Here is a 15,837-nt window from a genome sequence, read left to right on the forward strand (position 1 = left end):
GGTTCGCCAGAACACTGGCCTGGGGAATCTAGCCTCAAGGTCGAAGTTGAGGTTATCAGTAAGACCTTAGTTTTCCTGTGCAGGGTAAAGGGAACACAGCCAGCACCGTCTCCTTTCTCTAGGATCTGATTGCCAGGGACCCCAGGAGGATCACGGTGAGCCTGGGAACTCTGAAGGAACCAGGCTTGAGCTCAAGGTAGAAGGAACGGATGCCCACAGGGCAATGCAGGCAGGGAGGGGCTTGTCTCCTACCTGTTTGGTGGGGTGTACATTTTGTTGGTGGCCCAGGAAGCTCTAGGATGCTTCTTGAGACTGTGGGGTTTCTTATCCCAGTACGTCTCACATTAGGAACCCATTCCAATATTCTTTGACATCTGGTGTCAGACCAAATGATTATCAATCAGGTAGGTATAAAGCTCCCCGCTCCCCTGCGTGTGTGGGTAATGTCCGTACCCTCACCTGGTGTGGCAGATAAGACCACAGAAGCTGCCGATTTCGGTGTGCTGTCACCTGCAGACTGACTTCCTTTAGTCCCCAAGGAAAGGCTCTCCGATCAATTTGGTAAGAGAGAGGAAGGCAGATTCCCAGACAGAAACGCCCCCTTGATCCAGCAATGCACAGTTCATGCCCAGCACCATGACCACGGAGGAGCCCCTCGGAGGCAGAGGCAGGCTTCCTCCCGCTGCCCCTGGCAGGATCACGCACTCTGCTTTTAGCCACCGCACAGGGGAGCAGGGCCCTGTGGCGGTTGGGGAGCCCCGGGGGGCGAGGCAGGGCGGGACTCCCAGCATATTTGCGGGCTCTGAGAGAATGCTGTAGACACACGTCATCCCCCCCCACCTCCTCCCAGGGACCCTGCCTGCTCTCGTCAGCGGCAGGTCGAATCCCCTCTAAGATTACTGCGCATCTTTTCAGAAGACTTTCAGCCAAGACTGTTTTATGTTCCTGTTTCTGGAGAGTAACTTTGTGAGAGGATTTGCAATTTCCCTGTTTTCAGAGGCAAGATTCCCTTTTGCAGAGAAATGTGATGCCGTGAAGACTCAAGAACAGACTGACTCACACACTTTGCTCTTTGTCTTTCTCCTTTTCTGTTTATCTTCTCTTTCGCAACTCACAAATCCTTGGCCCTTGACTCTTTAGTGCCCGTCTCTGTGTCTCGTACCTTCGCCTTCAGCAGAGGGGACTCTCTGGCGGGCTCCCCAGGTAAACGTGCGTGGGTGTGTCGGGTCTCCATAGATTCAGTGTGCAAGAGGCCTTTGGTCTCTGTCACCGTCCTGCAAGAGAACTAGTCTCTCCCACAGGCACTGTCAGGACTGAGGCATAGCACATCACACAGATAACACTCACTGGCACATACAGCCTGGGCATTGCCGAGTCAGTGGTGTCACTTGTGAATTTAGCTCCCGGGGATGTCTCTGTATATGTACGGGGAAAAATGATGGGGTGAGTTCTTGCTCATCATTTGTCTCACTGCAGAATGGAGAGATGAGGAGTGCAGCAGGAGAGGAATAGAAAGAAACAACAGAGTACCATCCCTTACTGCTATTTTCCCTCCACCGTTCGTTCTGTGTGGCCTCTGCCTTTAGCTGACCATTAACCCATTCTCATCTTCCCCGTAATGTTACTCTCTGGTGACCACATTCTCTCTGGCCTTACTCATACAAAGAATATGTGTAAAAATTTCAAAACGACTTTTCATTAGGTTTAACCTCTGTTGTTAATTAAATAAAAGTTGCTGGGTTTCTTTTTAACTGGGTCAGGCAGCTCCTCATAGAACTACACAGTAACCCGAGGGTTGAGAAGAACGTAATAAATCTGAATAATCAATGAAGTGTTTGTATTGTTTTCATGTCTAGAGGCTGCTCTCTTAGGCTCATGAAACAAGTAGTGACCAAACCAAGAATTTATCTGTTAAATTGCCCTGAAGTTAGAATGTGAAAACACAGTCCAATTCCCTGCACCCCCCACATCTGTCTCCCTAACCCGGTGCCACAGTAGGGTTCTGAGGCCCCACCATAACCTCAGCCAGCAAGAATCCAGCTACGTTTTGCTATCTGTACAGTCGACCCTCAACTTTCAAAAACGCTATGTCCTGAGACCTCAAACCCCCAAGTTTGCTGCTTCAGAAGTATTTATGTTGACTCCTGCTTTCCTCCCAAATCACAGTTTTCCCATCTAAAACCATCTGATTTCCATGTTTATCTGTACAAGACAAGTTAATCACCTTCTCAAATTTCACCAAGCTTTTCTCTTTCATTTAGTGATTTTCCACCAAGAAATAAATTTTTTCTCCCTTTGTGAGAGTTCATGCCTTCATCATGACTACAGACCAGCATGGTCGATGTGGAATGCCAAGCTGGTGCCTTCTACCAGCTAACTGGTCTACTCCTGCCGGCTGGCAAAATGAGAAATGACCACATCATGGACCTGGAAGATCCTTCACATGCAGGGAGTCTTGGTGAATGAAGAGTATGCTAGGAAGTCTCAGTGGAGAGGGAAGGTTCACATTTTTAAAAAATATTCAACCAAAAGGATTAAAGCAGGCATATATTTTCCTTTTAAATTACCCTCAGTTAACCAGACAAACCAGTTCTTTTTAACTTTCCAGTTAAAGGAAGGTTAATTCTAGTTCATTGATATTTATTATGAAAAACTTGATGGTAACCCAGCGTCAGACCAAGATGAAGGCGACTTGTTCCTGCTGTGACATGTTCCCCCCCCACCTCCCCCCCGGAGGTGCAGCAACTTCTGATCCAACCCTGGTGGGAGGCATTTCCACCTTCCTGTTGTTTTCTGTGACTGGCTGTTCAATCCAGCAAGAAAGAGGTGAGCCACAAAGCTGAGAGCAAGGCCAGCTTCTTCCCACCCTTGCTTTACCTCTGCAGAGTGGAGCAGTGACGAACACAGCAGGAAAAAAGAAAGGGCGTGGGTGCCTTGCTCCTCCTTTGACTCTCTCCTCCCCACCTCCTTTCATCTGGTCTCCTTTGGTCCGGCCCCATACTTGATTTATGATTCAAATACAATTATTTGCATATATTATGTCTTGCCCCCATCTTACACAGAGGAAAGAGAAATCTGGGAAATTAATAGGGCCTTTAAGTTTAAAAAGAACCCAATCATTTTATTTGATCCCCACAACCACCTCGGAGATGCGAAGGAATTATCATTGGAAAACAATAGGTAAAACAGGCTCTGAAAACATCGAGCCATCCATCAGTATCACCGGTGTAGTGAGAAGGGAGAAGGACTAGAATTGGAATCCAAATCTCTCTCCCTTTTTTCAATGTTACATTTATTATTTTTTTTCACATTTTTCCAATTCTTTTCTATTTTTAGCAAAAAGTTTCCACTTGAAATGAATAAGTCACAGGAATAAAAAGCAGAGCATAAGGAATAGTCAGTGATACTGGGATAGCGATGTAATGGGACAGAAGGGAGCTACACTTTTTTTTTTTAAGATTTATTTATTTATTTGAGAGAGTGAGAATGAGAGAGAGAGAGAGAGAGAGCACATGAGAGGGGGGAGGGTTAGAGGGAGAAGCAGACTCCCCGCTGAGCAGGGAGCCCGATGCGGGACTCGATCCTGGGACTCCAGGATCATGACCTGAGCCGAAGGCAGCCGCTTAACCGACTGAGCCACCCAGGCGCCCCGGGAGCTACACTTGTGGTGAGCACAACATGACGAATAGACTTGTCAAATCACTAAGTTGTACACCTGAAACCAGCGTAACACTGTACTCATAAAAAAAAAAAGTTTCCAGTTTTATTGAGACATAATTGACATATAACATTGTGTAAATTTAAGATGTGATAAATTGATATGTATATATAGTATACATTTGCAAAATTCTTTTGTTGTTTTAAATTCCAGTGTAGTTAACAGACAGTGTTATATTAGTTTCAGGCGTACAATATAGTGACCTGTGGCATTTTAGAAACAAAACAAATGAGCAAAGGAAACAGAGAGACAAACCAAGAACCAGACTCAGACTGATGGTTCCCAGAGGGGAGGGGATGGGGAGATGGGTAAAATAGGTGATGGGGATTGAGGTGTGCACTTGTCTTGATGAGCACTGGGTGATGTATGGAATCTGAGTCTCTTAGGTCCTGCTTCTATTGTCTGGACTTGGCTACCCCTTTGAACATGGGCATTTTGTGCCCCCTAGAGGATGGTGACTTATTAGCATTTTGAAAGCAGTCAGGCTAATGAATTACGGTGCTCACAGTGGATTGAGGCCAGGGGGCCCCGCACCAAATATTGCCACCATTATCCATAGGCAGTTTCCTTCTATTTGAGCTTTAGTTTGAAATAAGGAGAGTGGAGTGGTTTTGTGCATTGCTTCCAGAGCATGATGTAATTAGCCAACTTTGCAGGTGCTTTCATTTAAAAAGTAGACTTCTGATCAACCCACTGAGGTTACACAGCTCCACTGCAGTTATCATTCCCTCTCCCCAGATTCATTCCTTTTTTCTTTTCCCAGTGGAGATGATTTCGGGTTCCCCATGACAATCCTTCCAACACCACAAAAGCACAGAGGCAGGAGAGAGGTCAGGAGCAGTGATGTTTTTTCAGTGTTCAATTGACATCTGTAATGTGCTTTGAGATCGATAGGGACTGTTTCCTCCCAGAATGTACAGGGAGTCTCTAAAAATAATCCTTTTACTTTGTGAAATGTGGTAAGTGGCAATATTCCTTCGGGTTGGCTTTTGTGTCATAAACATTTGGGAACCATTAAAGTTCCATGTAATGTGAGCGAGTTCATCTGGGCTCCTAACTTGGGCTGATTTGCAGAGTTCACATTGTAGCTTTGACAGAGAGCTTTTGGCATTTGGTTGTCTGATGTTGACTATTACCCCAGAATGATGAATTTTAATAATCCTAGTTTGTACTCCTATCGACCTATGTAATTAAGCTCCCCCATCCAGTTTGGAGAACACAGATGGCCCATGCCACAGTGACCATGATGTTCCCCCTTGTCCCTCACTGATGCTCCAAAAGATAGATGCAGGCAGCCACTGAGCCCTACTTTCCCTTCAAATCCCCAGACTGAAACGGGAAGTGGGGCATTCTTCTGTATCATGGGTTCTGCTCTAGGTACATGTGTCATGAGTGAGGCAAGCATCCCAGAGCTGTGTATAGGTTCATGGGGCCCCGCCTATCGGTGCAGAGATTTCATTCAGCCCCAGTTAGAGTGTAAAATCCTCTCCCAGCCCACGCCCAATTTTGCCCCAGGGTCTTCTCCACCCAACCTCAGTAACTCCAACTTGCTGTCTAGGACAGATATCCCTTGCAGCTTGACCATGCGGAGGCTGCAGGAATGGGGTCTGTCACACTTCTCCATAGCACTTGGGAGTCTAGAGCAGAAAACCCTGCTTCCCACCAGTCTCCGGGGCCAGCTTGAGGGTGTGATGTAAGCAAGAGCAGACGAGGGATTTGTAGGCTGCTTGGCTTACCTCCTGGGGAGGGATTCTGTGGTCAGTTTGATCCCTGTTTGATCTGTACCCTCTTAGACCTCTTTGACTATAGTTTAGCATTTTCCTCTTCACTTCACTCCCCCAGCCCGGGCCTCTGCTCTTAGGAAATGCCAAGGGGAATTATGCAACTTGAACTAGTTTGCCATGCTGCTGGGACACTCGTCTGTTACTGATTTCTTCTCTTTTTTTTATTAAAAGCATTTCCATTTCCCTTGCTCAGAAACCTCTGAGTGTATGTGCACAATTACCAAAATGCCGAGTCATCAGCCTGCTACCTATTGAGGAATGTCAGGCTCTGGGACGTGAAAACATTGATCTTGCACAACACTCAGATGCGACTTTCTTTGTTGTGAAGTGAGGGTTGTTGTTTTTTTTTTTTTCCTTTTTAAAAATTGCTTTTATAGGCCTGACCTTTATAAGACAGTTGTATCTTTTGGTGTTGGGAATCCTTTGGGATTTTGAATAAACCTTCAATAGCCTTGTTCTTACTTTAAAAAACGAAACACAATATGCTTCTCCTCCTCGCACAACGGTGATGTCGCTTGCATTTGACGTGTGGTCCTGGAAGTGACAGCAGAGTGGCATGCCTGTGCGGAGTACCAGCGAAGACCAGAGCTCTGGGCGGAACAGGGAGATGTTTGTGGCCTCTGTTTCCAACAGAGTGTGGAAGTGATTCAGGCAGAGCCTTCTATGGATGGAAGTGGTCTAGTAGATAAGAGAGGCCTGTCTCCCTGCCATCCTCCTGGAATGTGCCTGGAATTGTGATATAAGGGATGACGGGGTGGAACAGCACAGGTAGGGTGTGTGCAGCCCGTGTCCCACCAGGCAAAGTGGAGGGTTGTCAGGGAGAGATGGTTATTTCTCAGGCCCTGCTCATACTCTCTGCACTGGTTCCAAACTAAGTCGAGGACAAGACCCACCAGGTCAGGGTATGGCGTTCCAGACTCCACTCACACGACAAAGAAGTCACCCTCCTGCAGGACTGCCTGCCCCCTTTTCCACAGCAGTTGCCCCGAGGAAGCACCATTGACTTAACTTAGCAGCCACCACCCCAGAAGACCACAAAGGGTCTAGCCAAGCCGGAACACATCAGCTTGTTTTCAAGGGACCAGAACCAGAAATGCAATGCATGTTCTTCTGCCCAGTACTACTGCCATTTACGATCACCTGGGTGCTTCACTCTTGTTCTCCATGGCACCATCACTGGCCTTAGTCTGTGGTCACTGGAAGAGGGTATGGCCCTCGCATCACCCAGTGGATAAGTAGGGCCCTAGAGACCTGACGCCAGGCTCCCCAGTTTCACATGCTTTAGGTAAACAAAGTCCTGGTGTTCCCTGTGGCCTCCTCCTCAAGTTACTGGGCCAAAGCCCAAAGCCTTTTGGTGCCCTTGATTCTCATTGCATGCTCTCTGACTCTGTCCAGCCACAGCGTTGGAGTGTCCTTCTATCCGCCCCTAGCTTCTTGGAGTAGTCAGCTTCCCCAGGATGATTGTAAGCTGCAAAGGAAAGGCTTTTCAATCCAGGATGATTTGAGAGCTCTGAAATCTTTTTTTAAACAAAATTTAGATTCTACATTAAAACTCTTTAAGGGACCCTTAGGTATTGATTCATTCACTCTATACATTTTTATTGAGCACCTGCTGTAGGCCGGGCACAGTGCTATAGTACTTAGTGGACCACAATGACCAGAAAAGACAAGATCTCTGCCCTCATGAAATTTAGCATTGAGTTGAGTAGACGTCACAAGTACAAACACGTAATGAATTAAAACTTGTGAAAAGTACTTTGAAGGAATGAACAAGGGACAGTGATAGAAGAAAACAGGGAAATCTTAGGACAGCCAAAGTCTTCAGAGAAGACTTTCAGCTGAGACCTGATGACTGAGACCCAAGGCTGGGGGGTGGGGTGGGGGGAAGGTGGGCAGGAGAAATGGCATCTTCTGAGGTAGTGGGGGCACACTTGCATGATTGAGGGCAGCCGAGCAAGCAGGGGAGGGGAAGAGAGTCCCCAAGATGAGACCAGACAGGAAAACAGGAGTCAGGTCATGGGGGGGCTTTCGGGGACAAAGCAAGGAGTTTAGGGGTCCTGGTAATTGGGACTTGAGTGGGGACAGAGACAGAGGCCGACCAGCTTACGTTGGACGTGGAGGTGAGAGGGCCTGGTGTGGGGCTGGGGGAGCGGCAGGAGGCGGGGGCGCCCCCCAGGTTTTTGGCAGTAATTGATGGAGTATATGTGAGGGGCACTTCCTGAGAAGGGGCCACTGGAAATAGAACCCCTAATTCTATAATCCTATCAAGGCAGCAATTGTTATGGTTTTAATGAGAAAAATGATGCAGCCTGTTGTTATTTTACCCGTTGCTGGCCAGACAATGGTAACAGCTTGCAGCTAAACAGACCATCAACCCTCAAGGACTCGCTCCAGGTAGATGCTAATCAATTATCTTGACTGGTTGGCACCGTTATCTCAAGAGACAGGACTGAATTCCCGAGGTTCTCCCCTGAAAGCACGAGGAGCAGAAGCTCTGAGGAGCCAGACCCTGCATCCGAGCCCCTGAACGGAGTCTGTGCTACCAGCGGCCAGCTGCACAGCCCCCTGCCCTGTGGGGAAGGAAATGTGGAGTGGCATTCTCTCCCTCAGGTTTATTCTGTGGTTGAGATTATGTGAGAGTCACCTGAAGAACCTTCTCTTGATCCAGGGAAGGTGGTTCACATAATCCGTTTTGAAACCAAGCGACGTGGTCTTAACTGAACTTTCCCTAGAAGCAGTTCTTGAAAATGGGAAAACAAACCAACCAACCCTGACTCGGAACATTTAGGATGCCTGTGGGTTATTCCAGTATCCCCCCCCCACTTAGGCCTAGATAGAGTCCTGCCCTAGACCCACACTTTAGAGGACCCCACTTTGGCCCTCCTCAGTCCTCACCCCACAGAAAGGGTGAGGAACTCCCAGGGCCAGAGCCTGTGTTCTGCCTTTGGGACCACACTTCAGATAGGGGAATCCCGGAATGCCTCCCCTAAACAGCCCTGGGGGAAGGGGACTGGGAAGCCCCGAGGGCAGGGGCTGTTTGTCCCCATACAGCCCTGTTTTATGTTTTCCATTTTAGCAGAAATTCTAAGGAGCTGGACCTTGCCTTCCAGGTTATGATGGTGTAATTGTCAAGGACAAGGATAGAACACATTTTAACAGTTTATTAAGGCGACTCAAATAGGTACCCATATAGTCTGTGGGCCTCTGCTTGTCCAGGGTCCTGCCAGTGTTAGGGGAGACCTGAGTCATTCCCGCTAACGTGCCTCACCACGGCAAGGACTGGTCGTATGTGCTGTCAAACCTAAGGCTTGTAAGTGGAGCTCAGATCCTGGTAGAGGATCCCTCGCTCTGGAGTAGCTATACCCACACTCACAGCACGGTCCTCATCTCCTGCATTAGCCCAAAGACCAGAGCTGAGAAAGGCTGTGGTCCACCTCTGCCCAGCTCCTCGCTGGTGGAGGTTGTGGGGAGCAGGAGGAGCCTGAGCTGAGGGGAGCCCTGAGCCTCTGACGGAAAGGGTGCGGGCCCGGGTCTACCACCCAGTGCTAGCATTGCCCAGAAGTCCTGCCAGCCCTCCGTAAACGCCTCTCTCTCTCTCTCTCTCTCTCTCTCCCTCCCTCTCTCTCTCTCTCTCTTTCTCCCCCCCCCGCCTCTCCCCCCCGTCTCTCTCTTTCCGTCCCCCCCTTTCTCCCCACCCACCTCTCCTTGCCTTTTCTCCCTCTCCCCCACCATCTGCAGTAAACCGGTCCCCTTCTCGCTGCAGCGGGTTGAACCGCTCCGAGTCTCCAAACCGTGAGCGCAGTGACTTTGGGGGGAGCAACACCCAGCTGTGCAGCAGCAGCAACAACCTCTACACTCCTGACTACTCAGTGCACATCCTCAGCGATGTGCAGTTTGTGAAGGTAATTCCCCGCCCCCTCCCCCAGGGGGGCCATCGCTCGCCAGCCAGCCAGCCCCGGAGGGCAGGGCGGCGGGAGAGGATGCACATCCCAGTGCCCTCGGACAGAGCACTGGCTGGTCATTGTTCCCTGGCTTTATAAGGACCCTTAAGATCTCCTGATCCCCATTTCTCCTGTGGGGAGACGGAGGCATAGAGCAATAGGGAATTCGCTTGCCTGAGACAAGTTGCCAGCAGAACTGTTTCCTTTGGATCCCCTGCCATTGGCACCAGGTTGCTTTTTTTTTTTTCCCAAGATAAATTTGCAGGTGATTCGTAAACCAAGTGTCTAAAAGAAACCATGCTATGATTTTAGGTATGAGGTATATTTTTACATCTTACTGTTTCAGGCCTAAAATGCAATTTGGCATGTATGATAACCATTAACCCTTCGTGTAACCGTCCTGCCCTTGGCCATCACTGGGGCTGTGTGGGGCTCAGGGGAGCGTCACTGCGCAGGTGGGAGAAGCAGTGATGCTCATCGCCTTGTAGTTAAAGGGTGGGGGAGCTGTCTCTTCATACTCCTCATTGAGACTGGGATTGCCCAGAAACCTAGAATTTCCTCCCTTCTCTTGCTTTGATAGGCTTTATTTTGTTTTGTTTGCTAGCATTCTGCAAACCGTTACATGCTTGGGCCGGAGATCAGGAGTGAGCCCCATTTCTCCAAGTCCAGCTAAACACCCAGTGAGTTCACTTGGTAAATTGCAGGCTGGATTATGAGAGATGTATTAATCACAAAGGTGGGAAGAGGTCCTCTCCTGTCCAGAACACAAGCTCTGATAATTTGAGAGCAGGGTGCGCTGGCTGGTTTTCTGTGTTCCAGAACCTTGCAGACACCCTGAGCTGAAACTCTTAAGGATGGAAAGTTACCAGAGGCAGGGGCTGAGCCTGGAGGGTGGGGTGGGATAACTGTTTGTAGGGTACTCTGTGCATGTGCTTTATGGCTCCTTTGTCTGAATGATACACTTAGTCTTACCACCACCCTGTGAGGTAGGTAGGTCCTACTGTCATTCACATTTTAGAGATGAAGACATTGGAGCTTGAGGAGTCCAGGGCTGGTGAGTGGCAGAGCCAGGCTTCAGAGTTGGGTCTCTCTGTCTTCAGAGTCGGGTCTCTCTGTCTTCAGAGTCCAAGCCCTCAAATCCCTGGGCTTTAGGGAGAGTTGTGGGAAATCAGAGCTGAAGGAGCCCCAAGGAGAAGTGACTTTGGGAACTAACCCAGCAATACTCATGGGTCTATATGACCGGAGACACTTAACAAATCCTGTATGACAATGAAGGTAAAGCCTCAGAAAACTGAAACCTGTGATTCCCCTCCCTGCTTTCAGCCCTGAGGCCCTCTCACTGCAGGCCTTCCTCAGAAGTGGAGGTAGGAAAAATGTGAGCAGAGAAACTATTATGCCAGCTCTTACTGGTTTGTAGTACTCGTCACATGGTTTGTGGGAAAAGAACTTGAAAGTCACAGTATGAGTAAGTGGCTCGACAATATTGACCGCATGCCTACTCTGTGCTTGTCTAGGCATTGGCAAGAGACTGTGGTGAACAAGACCCCAAGCTCCTGCCTTTCTAGAGCTTCTGTGCTAGGAGGCGGACAGAGAGGATAAACCAGTAACCACAGCGTAAAGAACCTAATTTCAGGTAGTGATAAAGGCTATGAAGGAAACAGGGTCGTGCGATAAACAGGGATTGAGCAGAGTTGGCAAGGAGGCTGCTTGCTTTAGAAATGGTTATCAGAGCGGGCTGAGAAGAGGACATTTTGGCTGGGACCTGAAAGGGCCGGTGGGGAGGACTCAGGAGAGAAACCACGGAGGCAGGAGAGAGCTTGGTGGCTCACGGATCTGAGTACCCGCACACAGTGTGCAAAGACCAAGGCTGATGCGAAATGACCGTGGAGGCTCAGCAGCCGTGTCCTGTGGCATCTTTAGGCCGGCGGGAGCCCCCTGGATTCACTGCAAGTGCGCTGGGAATTTTTGTTAAGTTTGCTTCTCAGGTCTTCCCATTTGTCTTAGTTTGGGTTGCCGTAGCAAATTGTCATAGACCGGGTGACCTCAACAAACACTTACTTCTCACAGTTCTGGAGGTTGGAAGTCCAAGTTCCAGGAACCAGCAGATCCAGTGTCTGGTGAGAGCCCATGTTCTAGTTTGCAAGTAACTGTCTTCTTGTATCCCCATGTGGTGGGAAGAGAGGAACAAGAAGCAAGCTCTCTTCTTAGCAGGACACTAATTCCATCCATGAGGGCTCCACTCTCATGACCTAACTACTTCCAAAGGCCCCACCTCCACCTATCAGCACGTGGGGGGGTTAGGATTTCAGCATATGAATTTGGGTGGGGGCACAGGAACGTTCAGTGCCTCACATTGTTTATATAATACGTTTAGGAAATCAGTATGAGGATTTGGCTTGCTGGTCTGGGGAGGAAAGTGAATGAGATTTTGAGGCATCCTGTTTAATGAGCAACTGTGGTGAGCCCAGAGTTTTCTGGAACATCTCTAGGCGTACATAGATTGGAGAGCACTTTCAGGGGATGGAGGGGGCAGCTCCTCAAAGAGGAATGTTTTAAGATGAACACCTAGCATTAGGTTTGTAAGGATCTTCTTAAAACTTACAGGTGAGCTCATGGACATCCAAGCCTAGAACATAAGGAAAGGGGACATTCACAGCTAATGAGGAACAGTAAAAGGGAAGTGTCTCGCCTGGCGTGAGATGGCGGGTGGGTTAAAAACCCCAAACCCGAGGTCAGTCCTCAGGTGCAGGTGTCATCCTCTTGGTCAGGCAAGAGGACCATGCTGTGACCCGGGGCAACTGAGCAGCACAGAACATGGTCCTTTTTCCCACCTCGACATTTTGACATTGAGAAGACTAAATGTCAAAAGAAGTTGAGGGAAGGCTAGAAACCAGTTAAAGTATTATTCAGAAACCTCCTTCAAATCATGGCCCCCATCTCTTAAAAACTTACGATCGTAGCAGTTCTATAGAAGGGAACTTTGGGAGTTCAAGCTGTTTGAATGCAAGTGTGTGTTTTGTTTTAGTGCTGGTTTTCTCTTTTGTTTTGTTTTTCTATATGTTAAGATGATGCCTTAGACTAAAGTTAAAAATTTCTTTCTGCTGATAGACTTGTTAGGGCCATTGTTTAGGCTGCCCTTTTATTACCCTCGCCCACCTGCCCCCCCCCTTTTTAACAGAGGACGAGCTTTTGAGGAAGCTAAAGAGAAAATTGGGCAAGAAGGCTGGTCTCACAGCCCAAGCCCCTGTGATGGGCTGCAGGAAGATTTTGCAAGGGTTTTTCATGTCCAGCAGACCGAGGTTCCAGAACATTTATTAAGTCCAGGAGTAATTTGACTTCAAGATGAGCTACAAAATTAGATAGAAAGGTGTATCTAATGATTATCTGGGAGAGCTGTTAAAGCTGTGATTAATCATAGTTACTGAATTATGAATGAAGGTACCAAAGCATCCTTATGAATTTTTTAAAATTGTATTTTGTAAATATCATTATTAAACTCTGACTATTTGGCAGATGTCTTACAGTCTGGATTGTGTAACCATGACCAAGATGCCCCATCACCATCTGGTGGCAGAATCCCTAAATTGCAGGATGGTGTTTTGGGGGATGAATGTCATAATGATAGGAGAGAGAGCCCACTGGTTGAAGGTTAACTTCTGAACACATTGGCTGCGAAGTCAGAATGTCCAGAAGGGCACACTTACTTCTGGTTAGTTTCAAGATAAACAGATCTCCATTTCCTTTGTAATTTAGTGGCTGCTTGAGTTCTTAACTGGCCATGTGTAAGAGAAGACAATTTGAACTCAAACTATTGCTAAGGAATGGTTGTTTCTACAGTAGTAAAGAGAGAATAAAAACACATTGCCTTTTGAAAAAAAAGCAGTGGTTTGATTCCCTCAGTGAACCAGTGGGTACGTATTTATCGAACATTAATAATGGTTCTAGACACCATGGTCTCTCTAAAGAAATATAAAACATATCCTCTGCCTTATGAGATTAAAATCTAGTTAGGGAGAAGAAACACAGGATAAGCCGTAGTGACCGATGCAGGGTAGTATCTAATTGATTACGAATTCGTGTGGCACTTATTTGAAGCACGATATTGCTGGAGAACGTAGTAGACGTTTGAGAATTAGGAAAGAGGAGGGACACTGACAAACAGGCATGTGGAAGGCAAGTAGACAGAGTGCATTCGAGGGGCAGTGAAGAAGCAGCTGAGCTGGCCCCGTGGTTCTCTGGGGGCTGTGGGATCACCACTGGCCACGCAAGGCCACATTATCAAAACTGGGCAGAGAGGTTCAGGTTGATCTGCCAGACGTTTGCTATCCAACCCGGGGACCAGCAGCCACATCCACGAGCACACAAAACGTGGCTCGTCCAAACTGATGTGCCATACCTGTAAAATACTGCTGGATTCCAAGAACGTAATACAAAAAAGAATGTACGAGTCCCCATTCATAATTTTATGTTGACTCCATGTTGAAGTGAATTTTTTTTTTTTGGATATGTTGGGTTAAAAGAAACATTATTAACATTAATTTCACCTATTTGTTTTTACTTTTTTAATATGACTACGAGAGAATTTTCAATGACCTGTGTGACTCCCGTTCTATTTCTGTTGGACAGTACTGTGCCAGAGAGGAACGAGTTCTCAGGCAGTTGAACAGGGGGAGCAAAGTGACAAAAAGTCATGCTTGAAGCAAAATAAAAACTTAAAAAAGAAGAAGAACTGAAGGGGGAATTAAAAAAAAAAAGGAACGCTTGAATCTAGAAATGCAGCTGGGGAGAGGTTGTTTCCTGAACACATTTTCTAGAGTGGTGCCTTGTCAACAATTTCTGTGAGGGTGACATGTGGACAGGGCAGTAGTTTATGGTTTTGTTTTGTTTTTTTGTTTTTTTTTTTTAATTTAAAAAGAGGAAGCATTGTGAAAGCAAGGCTGTGAGACCGAGAGAGAAGGTAGCCAGTGGGGCAGTGCCTTTCCTTTCACACAACCATCTGCCGCCAGTGTGGGTCCTGCCCCCCCACACACCCCCACCCTTGCCCCGGACACTCCCCCCCCCCCCACCGCCACACCCAGAGCCACGCTTCTGCCCTGATAGGGGTCCTGGCTGTGGTCGAATCTTCCCTCTAGCACCATTGACTTGTGGTTATCTAACATCTGTGTGATGCCTCTGGGACAGGGAACTCAGCACCTTGTAAGGAAGGAAGACCAGAAACAATACTTTATCCCCAGCTCATTTCTTACTCCAGAACCGTGCTTAAAGAGGGGTAGGGTTCCTGGATCCTTGATTCCAGCTTACTGGAGGATGATCTCACTTTTTCTTAAGAACAAAGAGAGAATGGTACGGCTCACTGTGCGTGCAGCCTGGACAGAACCTTTCCAGAAATAAACTAAATACAGCACTTTGCAACACTCCCCAGAGGCTTCTGGCTTGGGGACCACTGCTAATGTACCAGCTGACTGGAGCCCTGAGCCCCCAAATCCATTTCAGTCAAACCAGCTTACACCCCCTCCCTTCTCCCTCTCTCCTATTTTCCCTCACTCACCAGCTCTCCTCTCTCCATCTTCCTCTTTCTCATTGTCCCCACTTGGAATCTCCTTCCTTCCCCTACTTTGTCTTTTGCTTTATTTGCTTAGTTAAGAATTTACTTTCCTAAGACCTCGTCCTGCTTTGGCAGCCCCTCCACTCCTACTCCGGGGTCAGAGGGACCATTGCCCCTGCCCCCACCTCACCTCATACCGTGCCGTCCACAGTTTAGACATAATAAGATGGTAGGTTTGACCCCTTTCTTTGAAGTGTATGCCCACTATAAAGTTAACTTGTGAGAGATGGGTGTGGACGTGTTTTAAGCTGTCATTTCTAACAGCTGGACGACAGGTTCACTGATGTTATCTCATCATCTCTGGGCCTCTGTTACGGGCTCAGAGAGGTTAATGATTTGGCCAAGGTTGCCCAGCTTGAACGTGGCAAAACTGGGACTAAACTAGAAGCCAAATCTAAACTAACTGGTTAACCCAAAAAGAGTAACATCAAGTGCTTTGTCGAGCTTATCAGGTGTCATTTAGGAAAATTTTCTGTCCTTTAAGCCAGCAGGACCCGCGAGACTCCAAAGCAGGCTTCACCTAGAGGAAGGTTACGGGCATGGTAGAGAATTGGGCTTGGTGGTGACACTGGTCCAGGCCGTGTGCTGGCTTCTTGTCACTCCTCAGATGCCTGTAGACCCCAAGCCTACAAAGTAGTTATTGGGGCACCTGCCCTAAAGGGTTGTGAAAGCAGCCCCAGTGCAGCCGAGGGACATCCGTTCTCAGAGCGCAGAGCCCAGGCTGAGATGGTTGCCCCTGGGAAGCAAGAGTAAAGGCCTTTAACCCCAAATATCCAGGTTGCAGGGGCA

The 15,837-nt window shown here is 47.9% G+C and overlaps 1 protein-coding gene across 5 annotated transcripts in view; it reads left to right on the forward strand.

Annotated features, from left to right (window-relative positions):
• The window catches only part of CNNM1 (cyclin and CBS domain divalent metal cation transport mediator 1), a 60,329-nt gene that overhangs the window by 35,326 nt on the left and 9,166 nt on the right, over window positions 1-15,837 (forward strand). For 3 of the 5 annotated variants that reach the window (XR_003520378.2, XM_027596529.2, XM_027596528.2), the window contains exons 7-8: window positions 1,141-1,203; window positions 9,241-9,404. The exons of 1 other annotated variant lie outside the window; for it this stretch is intronic. Coding sequence is in view for 3 of the 4 variants with exons in the window: in XM_027596529.2 (XP_027452330.1) it covers window positions 1,141-1,203; window positions 9,241-9,404 (227 nt within the window). In the remaining variant the exon portion in view is untranslated. The remainder of the gene's footprint in view (window positions 1-1,140; window positions 1,204-9,240; window positions 9,405-15,837) is intronic. One more of the 5 variants, XM_027596530.2, reaches the window with a different exon arrangement.

Source organism: Zalophus californianus, chromosome 15 (assembly GCF_009762305.2).
Source record: "Zalophus californianus isolate mZalCal1 chromosome 15, mZalCal1.pri.v2, whole genome shotgun sequence".
In the NCBI taxonomy this organism is placed as follows: Eukaryota; Metazoa; Chordata; class Mammalia; order Carnivora; family Otariidae; genus Zalophus; species Zalophus californianus.